Raw genomic sequence first — 18,139 nt, 5'->3', positions numbered from 1 at the left:
AACCAGAGGTGTTTCCATGAGGATCTATTTGGCCAACCTGACTAAGGTGGTACCAGCTCTCTGCACAAAAATGAGGAAAAACCCCGAGATTATAAACTGAACTGTTTTTCAGAACACAAAATTGCATTTTGAGTGCTGAGCTCCAGCTCCAAACCTTTATATAAATATAATACTTAATGTACGTGATATTTACACAGAAATACATTACAATAGTTTTACGACACAGCTTGCTTTTATTTTTTTTTTTCCTATAAAAATTGTGGTTCTTGTTAACAAAAAAGTAGGGCTGAATTCAGGAGATCCCAGAATGGTTTGAGTTGGAAGGGATTTTACAGATCATGTACTTCCAGCTGCCTCACCATGGGCAGGGACACATTCCAGAGATCTTCACAAGTCACTAAATGTGCCAGAAAATGTAAAGACAGTAAAGGAAAATTGGCTCCACCTGGCTTGTTGCCACATGTATAATCTCAGACAACAGACTAAAAATCAACAAGTCAACTGCACATCTGAGAACTCAGAGGAATCGCCTCAAGCAGCAGATGGCTCATCCAAAAAAAACCAAAAACCAAACAAGCGCCATTAAAAGCCCCAACCTTCTGTGGCAATTAGCGCCACACTTCAAAGTCTGCAGGAGGAGAAGGAAGATTTTAAAACTGCCTGAGGATATTCAAAGCAGCAAGGATCATAAATGATTAAAGCTGCAGCTCTGGTTCAGGATGCTGGTCAGCAATTAATTCCGGGTGCTGGAAATGCCGCATTAGAGGGAGCTTTGGTAGAATCCATTCTGCGTTGTGATTTTAGGCAGGAAGAGTCAATAATATGAATTCATTCCTGCTGGAAAAGCAGAAAATAAACTGTTCCCCAGGAGTCCCAGTGCAGCACTCCCAAGCAGAGAGAGCCATCACTTCTTGCTCTGCCCTCTGGTCCTTTCCAGCTCATTCCTTCATATATTGGCAAAAAAAGGGCAGAGGGGGAAGGCCCGGAATCATGGAAATCAGCACAGAATTCCAGAATGGTTTGGGCTGAAAACTCATCTTGTTCCAACCTCTTGACATATGCAGGGACACCACCTTCCACCATCCCAGAGTGATCCAAGCCTTGGACACTTCCAGACTATGCCAGGATTATGCTTTTTGGGGATTCTACCACTTCTCTGAGCACTCTGTTCCAACACTTTACAATCCTTGTGGTGAAGAAATTCTTCCTGATGTTCAGCCTGAACCTCCCCTGGCCATTTCACCTTCTCCTATTGCTTGGCACATGGGACAAGGGCCTGACTTGGAGAAAGGGAAGCAAACCCATCATGCTTGTAATATTGGAAATAAACCACAAAGAGCCTGAAGGAAAATCCACAATTTTGCAATCATAAACCTCCTCCATCTGTTGCTTGAGCCGAGGGCGTTGAGGCCAGGTCACCCCAACAGCAGCCTGGGCAGGGCAGGGCCACGTTTTCCACCTTTTAATTGAATTTCTGCCATGGAGTGCCCTCAGGAGATCCATCAGCTCCAAGGCCCAGCTGCCACCTCTCCAAGCCATCCCTGCAGGAGGAGGTCCAGCCCTGAGAGGAGCAGATGGTGACACCATCCTGGTGTCACTTTGCCTCCTCGCCTACAGCTGTCCCAGCTTTGGAGCTCTCGCCCTCCAAAGCCTCTGGGAGGGTTTTGTTTCAGGGAATTGCCAACAGCTTTCCCAAAGCCTGGAAAAGCTTCCTGCACCTCAGGACAATGGATCTAAATCCATCAGGGCTCCCACCTTCCTGTCAGGGAAATGGAAATAAAGGCTGAAAGATCTTCTGAGATCATCCAGTGCTTGCAAGAAGTGCAAAAAGCATCTGAGATAATGGATGACAAAAATTCCAGCCAGTCCTTGGAGACCATGTGTCAGATCCGCAGTCCATGGGATACACACAGAGCACAGGTGTTGGGAAATAGGGGAAAAACACCCTGAATTTACAGAAAACCCCACATTATTTAGCAACAGGGGTGGCAAAAATGCTTCTCAATTTGCCTTAGAAGGTTGGGTTTATTCATTCTTTTGGGGGTGTTTTTATTCATTCTCCTGCACATCAACACTTGAAGCACTGCTTCCATTTTATGGTGGCCTCTACGTATGGGTATATCTTCATCTCCATGGAGCTCCTGGCTGGAAAACTGCATTATCCTGCATTATCATGGGCTGTATTCCTACCCTGTGGCTGCTTTTCATTCCCTTTTCTACTCTTCCAAACTGGGCTGCAATGGGAATAGGGAATGCCTAAGCACTGTGACCAAGGAATGGCTTCATGCCAAGAGGAATCACCCCAGGGGGGAACCTTCCTTCATTGTCCTCCCACCCCACGGCCCATTTTTCCAGCCCTTTCCCATCACAAATTCCATCTGCCTTCCTACACCAGAATTTTGCTGCTTCTCAAGCCCTTTCCCAACACTTTTTGGTGGTTGGATGCCTTTTCCCAAAAACACTTGGGTTGCAACAGAAGGAGCTGTGGTTCTCCCTGAAGAAATAGGAATAACAATGGTATTTTCCTATTTTTATCCTATAGATTAAATATATCTTTTATTCATATATATCTCTCTGGAAATGTCACCCTGGGATGAAATTCCTGCTACATCTACACTTGTACGCCTGCCTCTGCGTCCCAGAGGGACAAATATTTCCAAGCCTCCATTCCACTCTTTTCCCTAGAAAATTCAGGACAATGAGGTTCATAGGGCAGCAGGTAGGAAGGTTTTAGTGGGAGTGGGGATGGCAAGGAAGGTGTCCTATGAAAATGGACTATAACCCTCATTATTCCTGGGAAGTTCAGTTCAAGGACACTGGAAAAGGATTCAGCCCTGCAGAGGGGAAGGGGAAAGGAAAAGCAAAAAGGGAAGAGGGAAGGACAGCCAAGAACCCTGAAAAAAGCTGAAGAGGACAGGAAAGGAGAGAGCAGGGCAGCAAGCTGGGGTGCCCCAAAGGCTTCCAGGTTTGGGTTATGAAGTTTTTAAAGAAACAGTGAGTTTTTCAGCTATTCCCTTGGAAAAGGAGCAATGGAATCAGGTCAGTCCAGCAGTGGCATCACTGAAGGACACAGAAGGAAAGTGGGAATTAGAGCAGGGAGCAGAGGAGCAGGAGTGGGGTGATCCCAGCACCTCTTGCAGAGTTAACAGAGATTTAATAAAAAAAAAATTAAAAAAATATATTTTTGAGTCTAACTCAAGAAAAAACCCCACTATAAGAAAAAGAAACAAAGTCCTACTTTTACTGATGTCTCGTTCTCAGCCTTTTAAAAAGCTTTTGGTATTAAATTCAGCTCCAACATTAATTTCTGAACAAAAAGAGCTCTGACATCACCAGCTGCAATCCTGATTGGAATATTCCTGATCTGATATTTCCCATGTGCATTCCCATGCTTTTCTGGTCACTGATGTCGACATCCATCACAGCAACTTCCATTATTCCACGTGGGAAATATGGTATCAGGTTTCTGGAATGGTCTGCACAGAAATTGGCCCATTGACATTTCTACCCATACCCATGGATATTATTTTATTGTTCCAGGAAATTATCATGCCCCAGGGATTTGGGACAGGTAGAGGAGAGCTGATTTCAGCAACTTAGAGAAAATAACTACCAGAGGTGAAGATGTAAGTGGGAAATAGCACGAATTTCCTTGGAAGTAGATGTGTCGTCCCATGAGGAACAGCTACCACCATTCTCATTTTCAGGTCATGGAGAATATAACAAAAAAACAGATACAAATCAGTCCTGACAGCTCAGTTATCACTGCTGGGGTCACCGGGGCACAGCACCTCCTGCACAACCCAAAGACCACAATTCTTTCTTCCCCTATACACCACAAACACATTTTGCAAAGAATCAATTAAAAAACGTGTATTTTAGTCTTTACAAAGCAGCAGTATGAGGGGAGGCACTCTTTGTCTGGGGGCTCTTAGTGTCAAACAGGAGCTTCCTCCAGTGGTTCTGTCCATGAGCTGACCTGCCATGGCCCTGGTGGAGGGACAGCTTCCCAAATTCCCATACCTTTTCCATATGCCTTAAAATAATTTATACAAGTCACAGGATGGCTGAGGCTGAAGGGAGCTCAGTGGGCACCTGGTGCCACCTCCCTGCTCCAGCAGGGCCATCCCAGAGCACAGGGCACAGCATTGTGTGCACACAGCTCTGCCACAGCCCCAGGCAGGAGAGCCCACAGCCTCTCTGGCCAATGTGTTCAGGGCTGGGCACTGCCCAGGGAAGAAGTTGTGCCTCCTGGCCAGGGGGAATTGCTGCCATCAGGCCCTGCCCGTGGCTCTGGTGCCATTGCTGGGCCCCCGGAGCAGAGGCTGGGCCCTGCTGGGAGCCCTCCCTGCAGCCAGGGCCAGCCAGGCCTGAGGGCCCCTCTCAGCTGGGGCTCCTCTCCAGGCTGAGCAGCCCCAGCTCCCTCAGCCTTTCCTGGGCACCGAGATGCTCCAGGCCCTTCCTCAGCTGCGCAGCCTCCGCTGGCCCCGCTCCAGGAGCTCCCTGGCCCTGCTGTGCTGAGGAGCCAGAGCTGGACACAGCACTCCAGAGCTGCCTCCAGGGCTGCCCACAGGGGCAGGATCCCTCCCTGCCCTGCTGGGAATGCTCCTCCTGCTGCCCCCAGGATGCCATTGGCCTCCTTGGCCCCAGGACACTCTGCTGCCTCAGGGACAGCTCGGTGTCCCCCAGCACCCCCAGGACACTCTGCTGCCTCAGGAACCTTCCCCACAGAGCAAATAACTTCCTTATTTTCCAGGACAGCCCACATGGGCAAATGAACAAACTCAGCAGTTTTCAGAATAAAACAGCATTAAAATAAAAACAGCAGCTCCTCCTAGAAATGCAATAAAACAGCCTTAAAACCAGCTGCTCTTTTCATGCTATAATGTGGAGTATGTTTTTACAACTTTGTGCTGTTCCTGTAGGTTTATAGCTTCCATATTCCCATTGCTTTTCTCAGTAGAATACACCCTCACATTTATATTTATACCTAAATACATGCAGTGGGCACAAACGTTATGGAGGCCCTGTCTCAGCTTTGGCTTGGGCTGCTCACCCAGAGTAAGCTATTTCTTCCTCTTTTGCCACTGCCCAGGAATATTTAGAGACCCCTTTTTTAAAAAGTAAAGCACTCACCTTAAAATCCCAGCTGGATCTCACGACTTGGACAGTTTGGTGAAAGCCTTACGAAACAAATTATGAATATTTCTATCAAAGCTCTCCCTCTCCTGGCTCTGTCACCACCTCTCCAAACATCAGCCCCCTGCCCTGGGCCACTGCTCCAGGTCCAGAACTCCTCCTGAATCCCAAAACCGGATGAAATCCACATCACCCAAACCACTAGCCCTGCGTAAATCAAATATTTGATGGAATATGCAGCAGGTAGGAGGCATTCATGGAATCCCAGACTTGTTTGAGTTGGAAGGGACCTTCAAGCTCGCCCCATTCCACCCCTTGCCTTCGGCAGAGACATCTTTCACTATCCCAGGGTGCTCAGAACCCTCATTTTCCTAAAGGTTTACTCTCTATCCTGTTTTCCTCCCCCATCATTTTCTGTCTCAAGACTCCTTTCCACAGGTTTAAACCACATTTTCCCTCCAATGGGATGTATGGCTGCTCCCAAGACATCCCTCTGGAAGGGGCTGTGGTGTGCTCCAGATGTTCTGGAGGAAGATCCAGCCGTATGAGGCCAGCAAGGCAGCACCCCCTAAAATATCAGCCAGTTTTAGTACCTGAGCCACACTGAGTTATTCACATTGAGTTATTACCAAGTTCAGCACCTGAAATGCATTGAGTTATCTCCCCGTGCTGGTTTGCAGGAACTTTATTTCCCTGCTGATAGAAATAATTATTGTAACCAGCCCTATCAAACGTTTTCTTTGCAACAAAGAAAACAACACCTGATTATGAAGCACCCTAAATTATGTCGTGCTAGACTGCAAATTACCCATCTGCTGCCTCCAATTAGCCAGGAAGGTATGAGGGGGCCTGGGAGAGGATGAGGATCATAATTTCATGACTTGTTCTGCCAGTGTGCAATGGGATACTGGGAACTAATGGGTGCCATCTGCTGTGAGCATGGAAAATGGGATAATGCACATCAGCTCCTGATGGCTCTGTTGGGGACATATTGCTGGGAGGGATTTGTTATCCCAGCCCCTGCTGGGCTGCATTTATACATTATTTTCTATCCTAATGAAGAAATGATTCTTAGCTGTTGTTTTATTCTACACATACGAAATACCAGGTTTTAAGGTGTCCCTTGGTCTGTAAGGTCCTTTCCAACCCAAACCATTCTGAGATTCCAAGTATTGCTAAGGCCTGCAAAGTTTTAAAAAATTAATCAAAGATAAAGAAGAAAAGAAAATAGAGTAAAAATTCCATTTTATCTCAAGCTCTCAGCCATAGCTGTATTTTAGAGCAGTGGAATCATCCTAAAGGTTTCCCAAATGTCTGAACAGGAATGTCTCTCACAATCCCGAATGAAACTCATTAATTAGCAATTTATTGCGCTACCAAATATTGCCATTAGAATATTTTCACATTATTCAGTTTAAATCTTCCTGTAAGACTCCTGTGATTATCAGCAGACTGGAGGGATGGTTCTGGAGGAATCCCACCTCTCTAGCAAAAAAAAATGATCACAGAACAGTTTGGGTTGGAAAGGACCTTAAAGCCCATCCAGTCCCACCCCTACCATGGCAGGGACACCTTCCACTATCCTGGGCTGCTCCAAGCCCTGTCCAGCCTGGCTTTGGACACTTCTAGAGATGGCAGGATTGTGCTTTCCCTGCATGCTGAGAGCGTCTTCTCAATAACTAAGTTTCCATTTCTCTACTGACTATTCAAATATATGCAGCCAAGTAGTGTGAATTAACCAATCTCAAACAAATGTATTTGAAATGCCAAGGAATTCCCACCATGAGGATGCTCCATGTCACTAGGGCTGTGCAGGGATGGAATCAAAATCAGGATATTTGTTCAATAACTACAATATCTTGTAATTAAGATAGAGATTCATAGACTTGAGGTTTGTGCTCAATACATCTCTGGCTGCCAAGAAGTGCCAGGAAATTCAGCCTTCAAATATTCTGCCACCTTTTATTTGGGAGAAGGGTGGTAGAGCAGGGAGTGACCATGTTAGCACAGCAGCCCAAAAAAAGCCCAAAAGCTCTGGCACCCAGATAAACCCCCAGGAAAAGATGTTTGTCCATGAAGATGAATAAGTGTCCCAAATTCTTGCCTTAATGAAGCCTATTTTTATAATAAACACCTGTTGAATATGGATTTGCAACTTCTCTCCTTTTAGCTCATCCCCAAAGGAAAATGTTTATATACAAGTGCTTATTCACATCCAATTTCTACCTCCAAAATCCCACAGAAATCCAGCATGGCAATTTCAACCCCCCAAACTGCCCTGCTGTCAGCCATCCACCCTGTCAGGATGACCATGATTATCCTTTTCCATACAAGAATTTCTAGAATTGCAAAAATCAAACTCTTTGAGCTTCCAATGGATGTTTGGGGAAGGAAGCATGAAAGTAAACTAATTTTTAATGTCCACAAGCAAGGAAAGGTCTACATTTGGATGCTCAAGTGAAGAACAAGCCCATTTCCCATTGAGGTGGGGCCTCCTTCTAACACAAATCCAGTGACTCCAAAAGAATAAGTCCACTCCCAATATCTTCCCAAATGGCCAGAACCACCTGAAAGCTGCAAAAATCCTGGAGAAAATATCAGCACTCAAGAACTACTTCATAAGGAGCACTTACCCTTGGAGGGCTTTTTCTCCAAACCAATCCCCCTTCCCCAGAGTGCGGAGAAAGACGGGATCTTCACTGGGAGAGTCCTCCCGGGTAACGTTCACCTGCGGAAAAGCCAAAACCCCGTGGGATTCAGTGAACTTTTGACAACTAAAACCTCTTTGTTCAAAAAAACCTCTTCCCCCTTTGTTTAGAGGGGAATTTGTCACCTCCTGGATCTCTCAGGAAAGGCTCCTCTGGGAACCATGTAATTCCCCAGAGTCCTGCGCTCTTCCGTGGGCATCGCCAACTAACCATCCAAGAAAATGAGTGGGGATTTTTCCTACTACTCCTGCAAAAACACACAGCTTTAGATTTTTGGGAATGTTTTTAACTCAAAATGTGGAGTTGGCTGCACAAGCACAGTCAAAGGAGAACGAAATTCCAAAAATTTGCTGTGTATCTATCAGCCACACGGCCTACACTTCCATCAGCTTTGTTCCACACAATTCCCAGCATTCCCAAGTTCCCAGAAGGGACAGGAAGAACACAAATCACCGGCATTTGGACACAACTGAAGTGAACCAGCTTGGGGCATTGCAGGATCAAGGGTGGCTCTGCTCTCTCTGCAGTTCAGGGAGGGGACAACTCCAGCTGGAGCAGAAATCAAATGTTTCCAAGTTTTTAACCACGGCTTTTGCACGTGGAAATTCCCAAAGCCAAAGGCAGGATGGCAGGCATATCCTTTTGGATTCAGTCATGTTCTGGTGTGATTTCCCTTTTAAATTTACACTTGTGGCCTGAACCTTCTGCCAGCTCTTTAAGGGGTGGCAGAACCAGTGGCTTTGAGAGGTTAATGAGCAAAAAACAGCGCTGAGCACCTGCACTGACTCATGCATGGAAGGGCAGGGAATGTGGGATGGATGAGCCAGGAACGCCCCTGGACAAACAGAGGGAACTTCAATGCAGATTTCAGCCCTTTTTCCATGACTTCCATGGATCCCAAGCAAAGAGTACTCAGGGATTAGGACAGTGTGACTTCTGCAAGGTTCAAAGCTCTGAGCCAGCCTCCAGTGGGGAGCCTGGATTAAATTGGTGCCACATTGCAGATTTTAAGGGGAAAAGGGTGGAAAATGGCACAGCAAGGCCCATGCTGCCTCTGGATAAAGGCAAGGGATGGAGTAGCAGCACTTTCCAAGTAGAAGGGAAAGTGCTTGGAAGCCATTTGGATCCATTATTACTCCACAGATTCCTGCACATAGCATGTTTGGAAATCACTTTGATTTCTGATTGGTAGGACTTAAGGAAACAAGTTAAAAAAATATGCTAAAGGAGCTCAGGAGTGGGGTGAAGTGGGTGGATGAAGCTAACAAGGAAGAAGGGGAAAAGGAATGTGGTCCTAAAAGAATTATCAATGGAGGATGGGCTAGAAGAAAACAGAGCAGAAGTTTTCTCAGTATTTCTAAGAGTGAAGTGGCTCAGAAATGTAAAATACTATCTCTTCTCACTTCAGCCTGAGGAAGAGAAGGCTCCAGGGAGACCTTAGAGAAGAATTCCAGGGCCTAAAGGTACAAGAGAGCTGGAGAGGGATGTGGGACAAAGGATGGAGTGACAGGACACAGGGAATGGCTTCCCAGTGCCAGAGGGCAGGGATAGATGGGATATTGGGAAGGAATTGCTCCCTGGGAGGGTGGGCAGGCCCTGGCACAGGGTGCCCAGAGCAGCTGTGGCTGCCCCTGGATCCCTGGCAGTGTCCAAGGGCAGGTTGGACTTTGGGGCTTGGAGCAGCCTGGGATAGTGGAAGGTGTCCCTGCCCATGGCAGGGGGTGGCACTGGATGGGCTTTTAGGTCCTTTCAATCCAAACAATTCCATGATTCTGCATCACTCCAGACACTCTGACGTGACAGGCAAGGCAGACATTCCCTAAGGAGCTTGCCCTGATCCTGCTCACGCTGACTGCAGACACTGCAGGTGTGCTCCCAGGAACAGGAGCTGATGCCAGCATTATCTTGGCTTATTGAGCTGCCTTGGTCAAGTTTTACCACAGGACATGGAGGTGATGTGCTCTGGCTTCAGCAGGTGCCAGGCAGCACACACTGACTCTAAAATCCTGTATTTCATTGTCATTTATTCCGTGTTTCACTGCTGAGGCTCTGTCTCGAGCAGCATGCTTAGCATGGATTAATTATTACATGCATCCTAAGCCAGGCATTAAAATTAAACTCTCTCCAGCTCCATCCATCCATCAGCCACTGTTGTCGCTTTTCCAAAGCAATAAGCTTGGGACAGAAAACCGGGCAGGATTTAACTATCCCTGTGGGAAGTTCTGTCAAGCCATCAGGCTCCAGCTGAGAGTCTGGGAATTTTTTAGCAAGTCCCCGTGCCTTGTTTTATTTTAGCTCCCTTTTCCTGGCCAGCAGCTGTCACAGCAAGATAAAGGAATAGAGGCCAGGGACGAAACCAAGGAGCTGCTCCAGGAGGAGTCCGGGGCTCTGGGAGCACTGGCCAAGGCCATAGAATGTCTTCTCCATCCTCTGGGTCAGAGTTAAAGGCTGCAGGCCAACAACTGGGATTTGGTTTTTACATTTCTTTGTAGATTGTGGACATGTCGGAATGAGTCCAGAGGAGTCATGGAGTTGCTCCTCTGGCCCCTCTGAAGCCAGGCTTGGAGAGCTGGGGGTGCTCACCTGGAGAAGGCTCCAGGGAGATCTCAGAGCCCCTTCCAGGGCCTAAAGGGGCTCCAAGAGAGCTGGAGAGGGACTGGGGACAAGGGATAGAGGGACAGAACACAGGGAATGGCTTCCCACTGCCAGGGGGCAGGGATAGATGGGATACTGGGAAGGAATTGTTCCCTGGGAGGGTGGGCAGGCCCTGGCACAGGGTGCCCAGAGCAGCTGGGGCTGCCCCTGGATCCCTGGAAGTGTCCAAGGCCAGGTTGGACTTTGGGGCTTGGAGCAGCCTGGGATAATGGAAGGTGTCCCTGCCCATGGCAGGGGTGGCATTGAATAGGCTTTAAGGTCCCTTCCACCAGGCCATTCCAGGATTCTGTGCTGCTGGGAAGGGACAGAATCCACCTGACCAAGTGGGGCAAAAGCCTCAGTGGCCAACACGGCTCCAAACACTCGGCGTGGGAAGGAGATGCACCATCCCAATATTTCTGCCCATGAAAAAATAGCAATAGAAAAAGGGTTTGAAGCTTGGCTCATGATTGTCCATACTCTGGGAAAAGAGGGAATATTATTTCTGAGTGAAGGGAAGTGAAAGGGCATCTAACCAACAAACTTGGATTTCTGCAGGATTAACTTCACTTCAAAAGCTTCTCCATGACATTCTTATCAATCTTAAAAAGACCATTTTTTGCCTTGCAATGAAGACTGGCTCCCAGGAAGTGGAAGATGATGGTGGAAAAACTAGTTGGCGTCTCGAAATCACTGTGTATTCCCTCCAAAATCTCCATCCTGCTATGTGGAAAGAAACCAAGTGTCTTTCAAGTGTATTAGGCAGGCTAAGAAAATTATAAATAGTTGTTGAATAGAAGGAAAAAACTTGGTCTCTGAAATCCCATCAGCATTTTATGGGAAAAGAAGTCAAACATATTTTCCCTGTGAGTAGTGGAAGAGAAACTTAGACCATTTTTTCCCCCAAGGCGAAAGCTCAGACATCCCTCCCTGCCCTTCTATTATTTGTAGAAGCTGGGAACAGAGCTGGGAATGAAGCCTGGAAGCCAGCATTGGAAGGGGGATGCTTAGCAAAGAAATCATGGAATATTGTAGGATTTATTTCAAAGAAATTGAGTTTTGTGGTCATTTACCCAGAGACTCAATAACAGTTTCCACCCCCAAGTGTTCCATGACAGCACATGTGCAAACCAGCAGGGGTTCATTTTCAGCCCTTCAGGCCACTCTTCCTTCCTGACCCAGCCAAGGAGTTACATTAAATGTCAAGTGCTGACACATTTGTGCCTCGGGAGGGGAGAGAGAGAGTCTGGAGTGGGATTTTGGGAGCCCCTTGCCTTGGGAAGGTGTGAACTTACCTTTCCTTTGCTGATTATAAAGAAGGTGTCCCCTCGAGCCCCTTGGCGGATGATGTACTCTCCACTCTCGTAGTGAGTCTGTAAGAGGAGAAGGAACCAAATGAAGATGAACAAATCAAAGCAGAGCCTGTTCCCCAGCCCATATTTTGGCAGCTTTGCAAGAACATCACCCTGGACCCCTTTTATCCCAGCCTGTGACTTAAAGATTGTCCTGTGCTAAGGAATAGAATAATTAAACTGGAAGCATTTGTGGCTTGCCCATTTTTCTTCTGCCTGTGCTGGTGCCAGTCTGTGCCCAGATGAATTATCCTCACAGCCTAAATCCATTTTGAGCAAGTCAACGAGACAGAGGAATTTCCAACAGGGAATAATGCTACACAAACTAAACTGCAATAAGAAGTCTGGTGGTAAAATTTTCTTTTCCTTCTTTTTTTTTTTTTGTGTTGATTTTGGTGGTTTTCCAGCTTTGCTAGCAAGGGCTTTATTCAGCAAATAAATTTTGCTTTTCTCTTGTTATTACAGTAGTTTAATCTGTCAACTTTTGCCTTATTTTGTGGAATAAGCTTGCTAAATTCATGTCACAGCTTATCCGTGCTGGCATCTAAACTTGTTAGGATACTTTCATCCCTTGTGTCACCCCATCAAAAGCAATATGCATTTATACACAACCAAAAAACCCCAGTATTTTCAAAATCAAGATTTTCAATTAATATTTAGACACCCCCCCCCCCCCCCAAACCTTGGACTTTTCATTCCAAACGCTCTGCCCCTGCAAATTCAACCAACAGCAGGCTGGGGATATCAAGAGCTTCCCATCCAACCTCTCCTGCATCTCCTTTGGGATAAAGCAGGGGAATTAATCCAAAACCTCAAATTTGGTTAAGCTTGAGATGTTTTCTTTCATAGTGTTGTGTTGACCTGAGTTTGTTTATTTTATCTTTACATCCCAACCTTTTTATCATTTACAGACTGATAACAGAACTCCCAGCTTTTCCCATTTTCATGTGCCAAAGTGGGAAGAGGGAGGGGAAAAAAAAAAAAGTCTGGAGGAGACCTGGACACAAACTTGCAGGGTTTTACTGCTTGTGTTGGGTGTCTCTGGACACAAACTTGCAGGGTTTTATTGCTTGTGTTGGGTGTCTCTGGAGAGCAGATTTAAGGTGCACATTTTTGGCCATCCAGGGTGAAATTCCTTGGAAGGGCCAGATTTAAGGAGCTGTTGGAATCAGACCCCCTTATGTGGAATCTTGTAGGCACCCAAAAATCTAATTAATTAAAATACTGGGCTAATAGCTTCCAAATTTACATCAGGCAATCCATATTCATTAGATACATTAATGGCATTTTGAATATGATTTCTGGGCAATTTAATATGATAAACGTGCTCCCTAAAAAGCCATTCCTTGGTCTTGCTCACCAGTTACCACCAGCACCAACCACTGCAGAACTGAGTCTCAGTCCTGCTGCTGTAAGCAATTCCACAAGTTCTCCCAATCTTCCAACCCATAAATTTCACCCAACCATTCCCACTCATAATTCTTCCCAATCATTCCCACACATGGATCTTCCCAACCCATTAGTCCTCTCAAACTTCCCACCCCGAATCCTAGCCATTCCCATGCATTAGTCTCCCCGAACTTCCCACCCAGAAGTCTGCCAAAAGAATGGAACACAAATTTGAGCTTCAAAGCACCTAAAGCTGCCTCTCCTTCGGTGTATTTTGTCTCTTTTTTAAACTGAGCTCTAATCTCAGCCAAATCCTTCTTCCAACATTCCAATCACATTCCTCTAGTCCTCCCTTGAGTGCCCAGAGCTTTCATTTTCTTTAACCTGCTCCTCACTGGTGCCTCTTTCCATGCCCTTCCTGCCACCCACATCCTCATGTTTATGTATTCCTTCCCATTCTTTAGCAATGCTCCTGCTCTTAAATCCTTGTTTTCTAACTCAAATCAGCTCATCCGTGTGCTTTGCCCTTCTAATGGAATTCTTGTTATCTGTCCTGTCTCTGAGCACCATCCTGGGCAGGTAACGTGCCCAAGAGCTCACACAGGGCTCACGGAAGTGGAAAAAAAGACAAAGCTCTTGCTTTTAGCTCCACTTGAGAGGCAGCAATACCTCCACAGGTACCTCTGATACCATCTAAGATATCTAAAGAAGTGTAGTTGCAAAAGTTCACAGAATCCCAGAATGACTGAGGTTGGAAAAGACCTCTGAGACCAGGAAGTCCACCTTGTGACTCATTCCCAGCTTGTCTCCAGCCAGTGCCACATCCAGCCCTTCCTTGGACACCTCCAGGCATGGGGACTCCAAACCTCCCTGGGCAGCCCCTGCCAAGGCCTGAGCTCCCTTGCCATGGAGAAATTCCTCCTGGTGTCCAACCTGAGCCTCCCCTGGCACAGCTTGAGGCCATTTCCTCTCGTCCTGTCCCTCAGCATACAGAGAAGCTGGAATCTTTCACAGAATAACATTTCCAACCTAAATGAACAAAAGTGAACCTCTTCCTCCCCTTGAACTCCTCCATCAAGTGCGTCTCATGGAGATCCTTGTTTGTCCAGTAAGAGCACTTTATATAAAAATACCAGGTTTTTTTTTCCTTTACTTCTATTGTCAATTTTACTTAAAATGATCAAAAAAACCCCAGCAGCCAAGGAGGGTGGGAGGAGAATGCTCACTCAGCAGGCTTGAGAGGACGAGACACAGATATGTCTCCATCACCTGCTCCAGGTACCCCACAGAAGAACTACCAATCTCGTGATCAAGTCAAATTATGCTCTAGAAAAGGCAACTATCCCATTTTATGAAATCCCTCATCCTGTGCAGAATGTCAATGAGCAGACATTGACATTCCTTGAGCGGAGAAATACCCAATGCAAGGTCCCTTCAGGAGTGACTGGATTTTTGAGACCAACTTCTATTGAAAACAGACAAAATCAGGAACAGTGGAGCCCAACAGCACCAAATTTTGTCAATAAACTCCTTTTTGAATCCCAGTGCTCCCCAGGATTAAAATCTCCCACAGATACAGGACCCTAAGACACGTACAAACCGTATTTCAGTGACCACCCCAATCCATCCATCTCAGAACAGTTAAATGTGTGGTTAATTTCTTTGTCCCCAACATGCCAGGGCATATCTCACTCACGACACAAAAAATCATCACCTTTGCAACTTCAGACCTTCACATCTGCCTCAGGACTTTGGCTCGCTGAGTTTGGTTGATCAATCACAAACTTCAGCAGGAGCTTCTGCTCCTATATACCACCAAAAATGAAATGTCTGAGAGCCTGACCAGGCCTCATGAAGAAATCCCGAGCAGGCATCACAGAGAAACTTCAATTAGGCCTCCTGGAGAAACCTTGCCTAAAACTCAGATCTCTGAGAGCCCAATCAGGCCTTGTGGAGAAACCTCAACTAAAAATGAGATGTTTGAGATCTGGACCAGGCCTTGTGGAGAAAGCTTGAGCAGGCCTCATGGTGAAACCTCAACTGAAAACAAGATGCTTGAGCACCCATCCAGACCTCATAGGGAAATCTTGACAGAAAATGAGATGTTTGAGAGCTGAACAGGTCACGTGGAGAAACCTTGACCAGGCCTCATGAAAAAACCTCAGTTAGGCCTCATAAAGGAACCTTGACTAAAAATGAGACTTTGAGAGCCCACTCAGGCCTCATGGAGAAGCCCTGACTAAAACTGAGATGTCTGAGAAAGCCTACCCAGACCTTGTGGGGAAACCTAAACTAAAAATAAGATGCCTGAGCTGGACTAGGCCTCATGGAGAAACCTCCACTCTGGAGTCCAACCCAACAGTTAAATTCGAGAAAAACATCATTTTTCCTCCACCTGGATGCCTCTGACTGCCGTTTTTATGCTGAGAATGTTTGGGAAGAGGTGGGAAATGGGGTGTTTGGTATGCTCCATGACCCACGGCGCCAAAGGTCCCCTCAGGGGACTAGAGGCACAAAGGTTGCTTTCAAACGAGGACTTCAAAGCTGGAGCTGGGTTAACACCACAAAAACCAGTGACAGCAACACAGGGTTGATGACAGTCCTCCATGTCCCACCCATTGCATCCAAGGTGTTTTTAAAATAAAATAAAAATAACCTTAATATGTTGTTTTGCTGGTGTTTTAAAAAATATTCATAGAACTGTCAGCAAAACTCCAAACAGAAGCAGCTTTTAGAAGATTTAGTTTTCCTGTTTGGGATTTGCTGCCTTAAATATCCTAAAATGACAACAGACATGCAAACAAAATGAAATGGAAAAATACATTTATTTGCTGAAAATGCTGCAAAACCAAATGGGTAAATATGAGTCTTCTGTACTGATCTCCTTAAGAATCACACAGATTTGTTTCCCTGGTTTTACAGTGCATCCTACTCCCAGGGATTATCTAAAAATGCTGCTGCTTGAAATAGCCGGAGGGAAGGATTATACTTTTGTGGTCCTCTCCTCATTTATCCCTAATTTTTGACACTTGAGACATCTCAATAGCCAAGCAGCAGCTTAACTAGAGGGCAACAAGTGGTAAATTAAAACATGAGGAAGTTGCAGTGATGAGGGGAAGAGAGGGTTAACTCATGCCCTTAATTCCATGATAATTATGGAATTGAGAAAGGAGATGAGGAAGGGGACCTAATTGTGGCCTTCCAGTATCTGAAGGGAGCCTACAAGAAAGATTGAGAGAAACAACTACCAAGGGTCTAAAGGGACAGAACACAGGGAATGGCTTCCCACTGCCAGAGGGCAGGGATAGATGGGATATTGGGAAGGAATTGTTCCCTGGGAGGGTGGGCAGGCCCTGGCACAGCGTGCCCAGAGAAGCTGTGGCTGCCCTTGGATCCCTGGAAGTGTCCAAGGCCAGGTTGGACTTTGGGGCTTGGAGCAGTCTGGGATAGTGGAAGGTGTCCCTGCCCATGGCAGGGGTGGAACATGATGGACTTTGAGGTCATTTCCAACCCAAACCATTCCATGATCCTGTGATTTTTACTCAGCTGGCTCTAACAGAGCTGCAATATCCAGCAGCAATTTTCTTTGTTTTTCATACTGATGGTTTACAAACTTACACTTCCTCCTTAAAGACACAGCTCCTTGATCTCCCACCAGCACTCTGAGTATGTATTTTAGAGCAAAAGCTGACAGTGACAGGAGCCTGTCTTCCTGTCGAATCCTTTGGGGAAACATTTCCTCTGCACTGACACTGTGGCTCCTTAATAGGCTGTAACAGCACTGAGGAAAACACTCCAGGGAATGAGCTGGACACTCCAGCTGCCTTCTCCAATTGTGGGGCCTTGTGCACTTTATGGGTTGCTTCTAATTCCTGCAAAACCATCCCTGAGCAAGGCTCTTAATACACTTCCAAAATGGGCTGTTTGTGCATTGACACAGCACAGCTTCTGGAATAATACAAATCCTGGAATTCCAGGGTTGGATACAGTTGGAACGCATGAGGATTATTGATCCAACTCCCTGGTCCAAGAGTAACTGCTTAAAACTAAACTATGATTTAAGAGATGACTCCCCACAATGAGTTCATCTGTCCTCAACAGAGGTCGTATCAAGATAAAATCTGTATTATATCAAGATATAATCTCTCCTCCAGAGGACTCAGGAACAGGGATTGCTCTAGGGAAAAGGAATCTAAAAGGAAGTATAGGGACAGCAAAAAAACCCAGATATTCAACAATTATTTCATCGAAGTAAAAGCAAGTACAGCCTCCACCTAATCCATGGGATACACACTGAAATGGATAAACCAAAGGGGATAAACAACAGGTCCCTGCTGTTCCTGAAACGCAAAGATGTGAGAAATGTTCCTAATTTGAAGTTCTTTGGTTAAATGATTGCTTTAATTTCTGGTTGTTTCTTTCGGTGTTTGGCACTGCTGTTCCCTGTGGTGCACTGAGAATGAGCAGGAGGGAAGGAGATAGGGCTGGCACCCTCCCGATGTTTGTTTTTCTCAAAATCTCCTCCCATTTCAGCATCCCAAAGGCAAAAGAATCTCCACAAAATGAGCTGGACCCAGCCCCCTCCCAGCTGAGCTGCTGGGACAAGACAGGAGATGTAAATAAAGACATACAAATGGAAACTGTGCAAGACAAACTCAACACATTGCAATTAAGAGCAAAAGGCCATCTCCAAACTGTGATTTTTCCAACTCTGCCCAAAGCTCTGACAACTCCCCAGGTGAAAGTGCTGGTCCTGAAACCCAGGCTGATTTTCCACCATGAATTCAAGTCTTCTCATTGAGCTGTAAACAAGACACTATGGTTGTGATAATTCAGAGGCTGCCTGAATGTTGACTTCTCTCATGGAAAGAAGCAGCAGCTCCACATCTCTGGTATTTCCATGACCCAGAGCACACA

At 46.1% G+C, this 18,139-nt stretch overlaps 1 protein-coding gene across 6 annotated transcripts in view; it reads right to left on the bottom strand.

The window, feature by feature from the left end:
- PRKG1 (protein kinase cGMP-dependent 1) overlaps positions 1-18,139 on the bottom strand; it is a 362,401-nt gene that overhangs the window by 81,820 nt on the left and 262,442 nt on the right. For all 6 annotated transcript variants that reach the window (XM_014259495.2, XM_005530727.3, XM_088059523.1 and 3 more), the window contains 2 exons: positions 11,777-11,854; positions 7,773-7,867 (listed from right to left, as the gene is read on the bottom strand). In XM_014259495.2, the coding sequence (XP_014114970.2) occupies positions 7,773-7,867; positions 11,777-11,854 (173 nt within the window). The remainder of the gene's footprint in view (positions 1-7,772; positions 7,868-11,776; positions 11,855-18,139) is intronic.

This window comes from Pseudopodoces humilis, chromosome 9 (genome assembly GCF_049639895.1).
Source record: "Pseudopodoces humilis isolate 2021_Gansu_Grassland_sample_001 chromosome 9, ASM4963989v1, whole genome shotgun sequence".
NCBI lineage: Eukaryota > Metazoa > Chordata > Aves > Passeriformes > Paridae > Pseudopodoces > Pseudopodoces humilis.
This window is presented reverse-complemented; position numbering and strand designations above follow the sequence as displayed.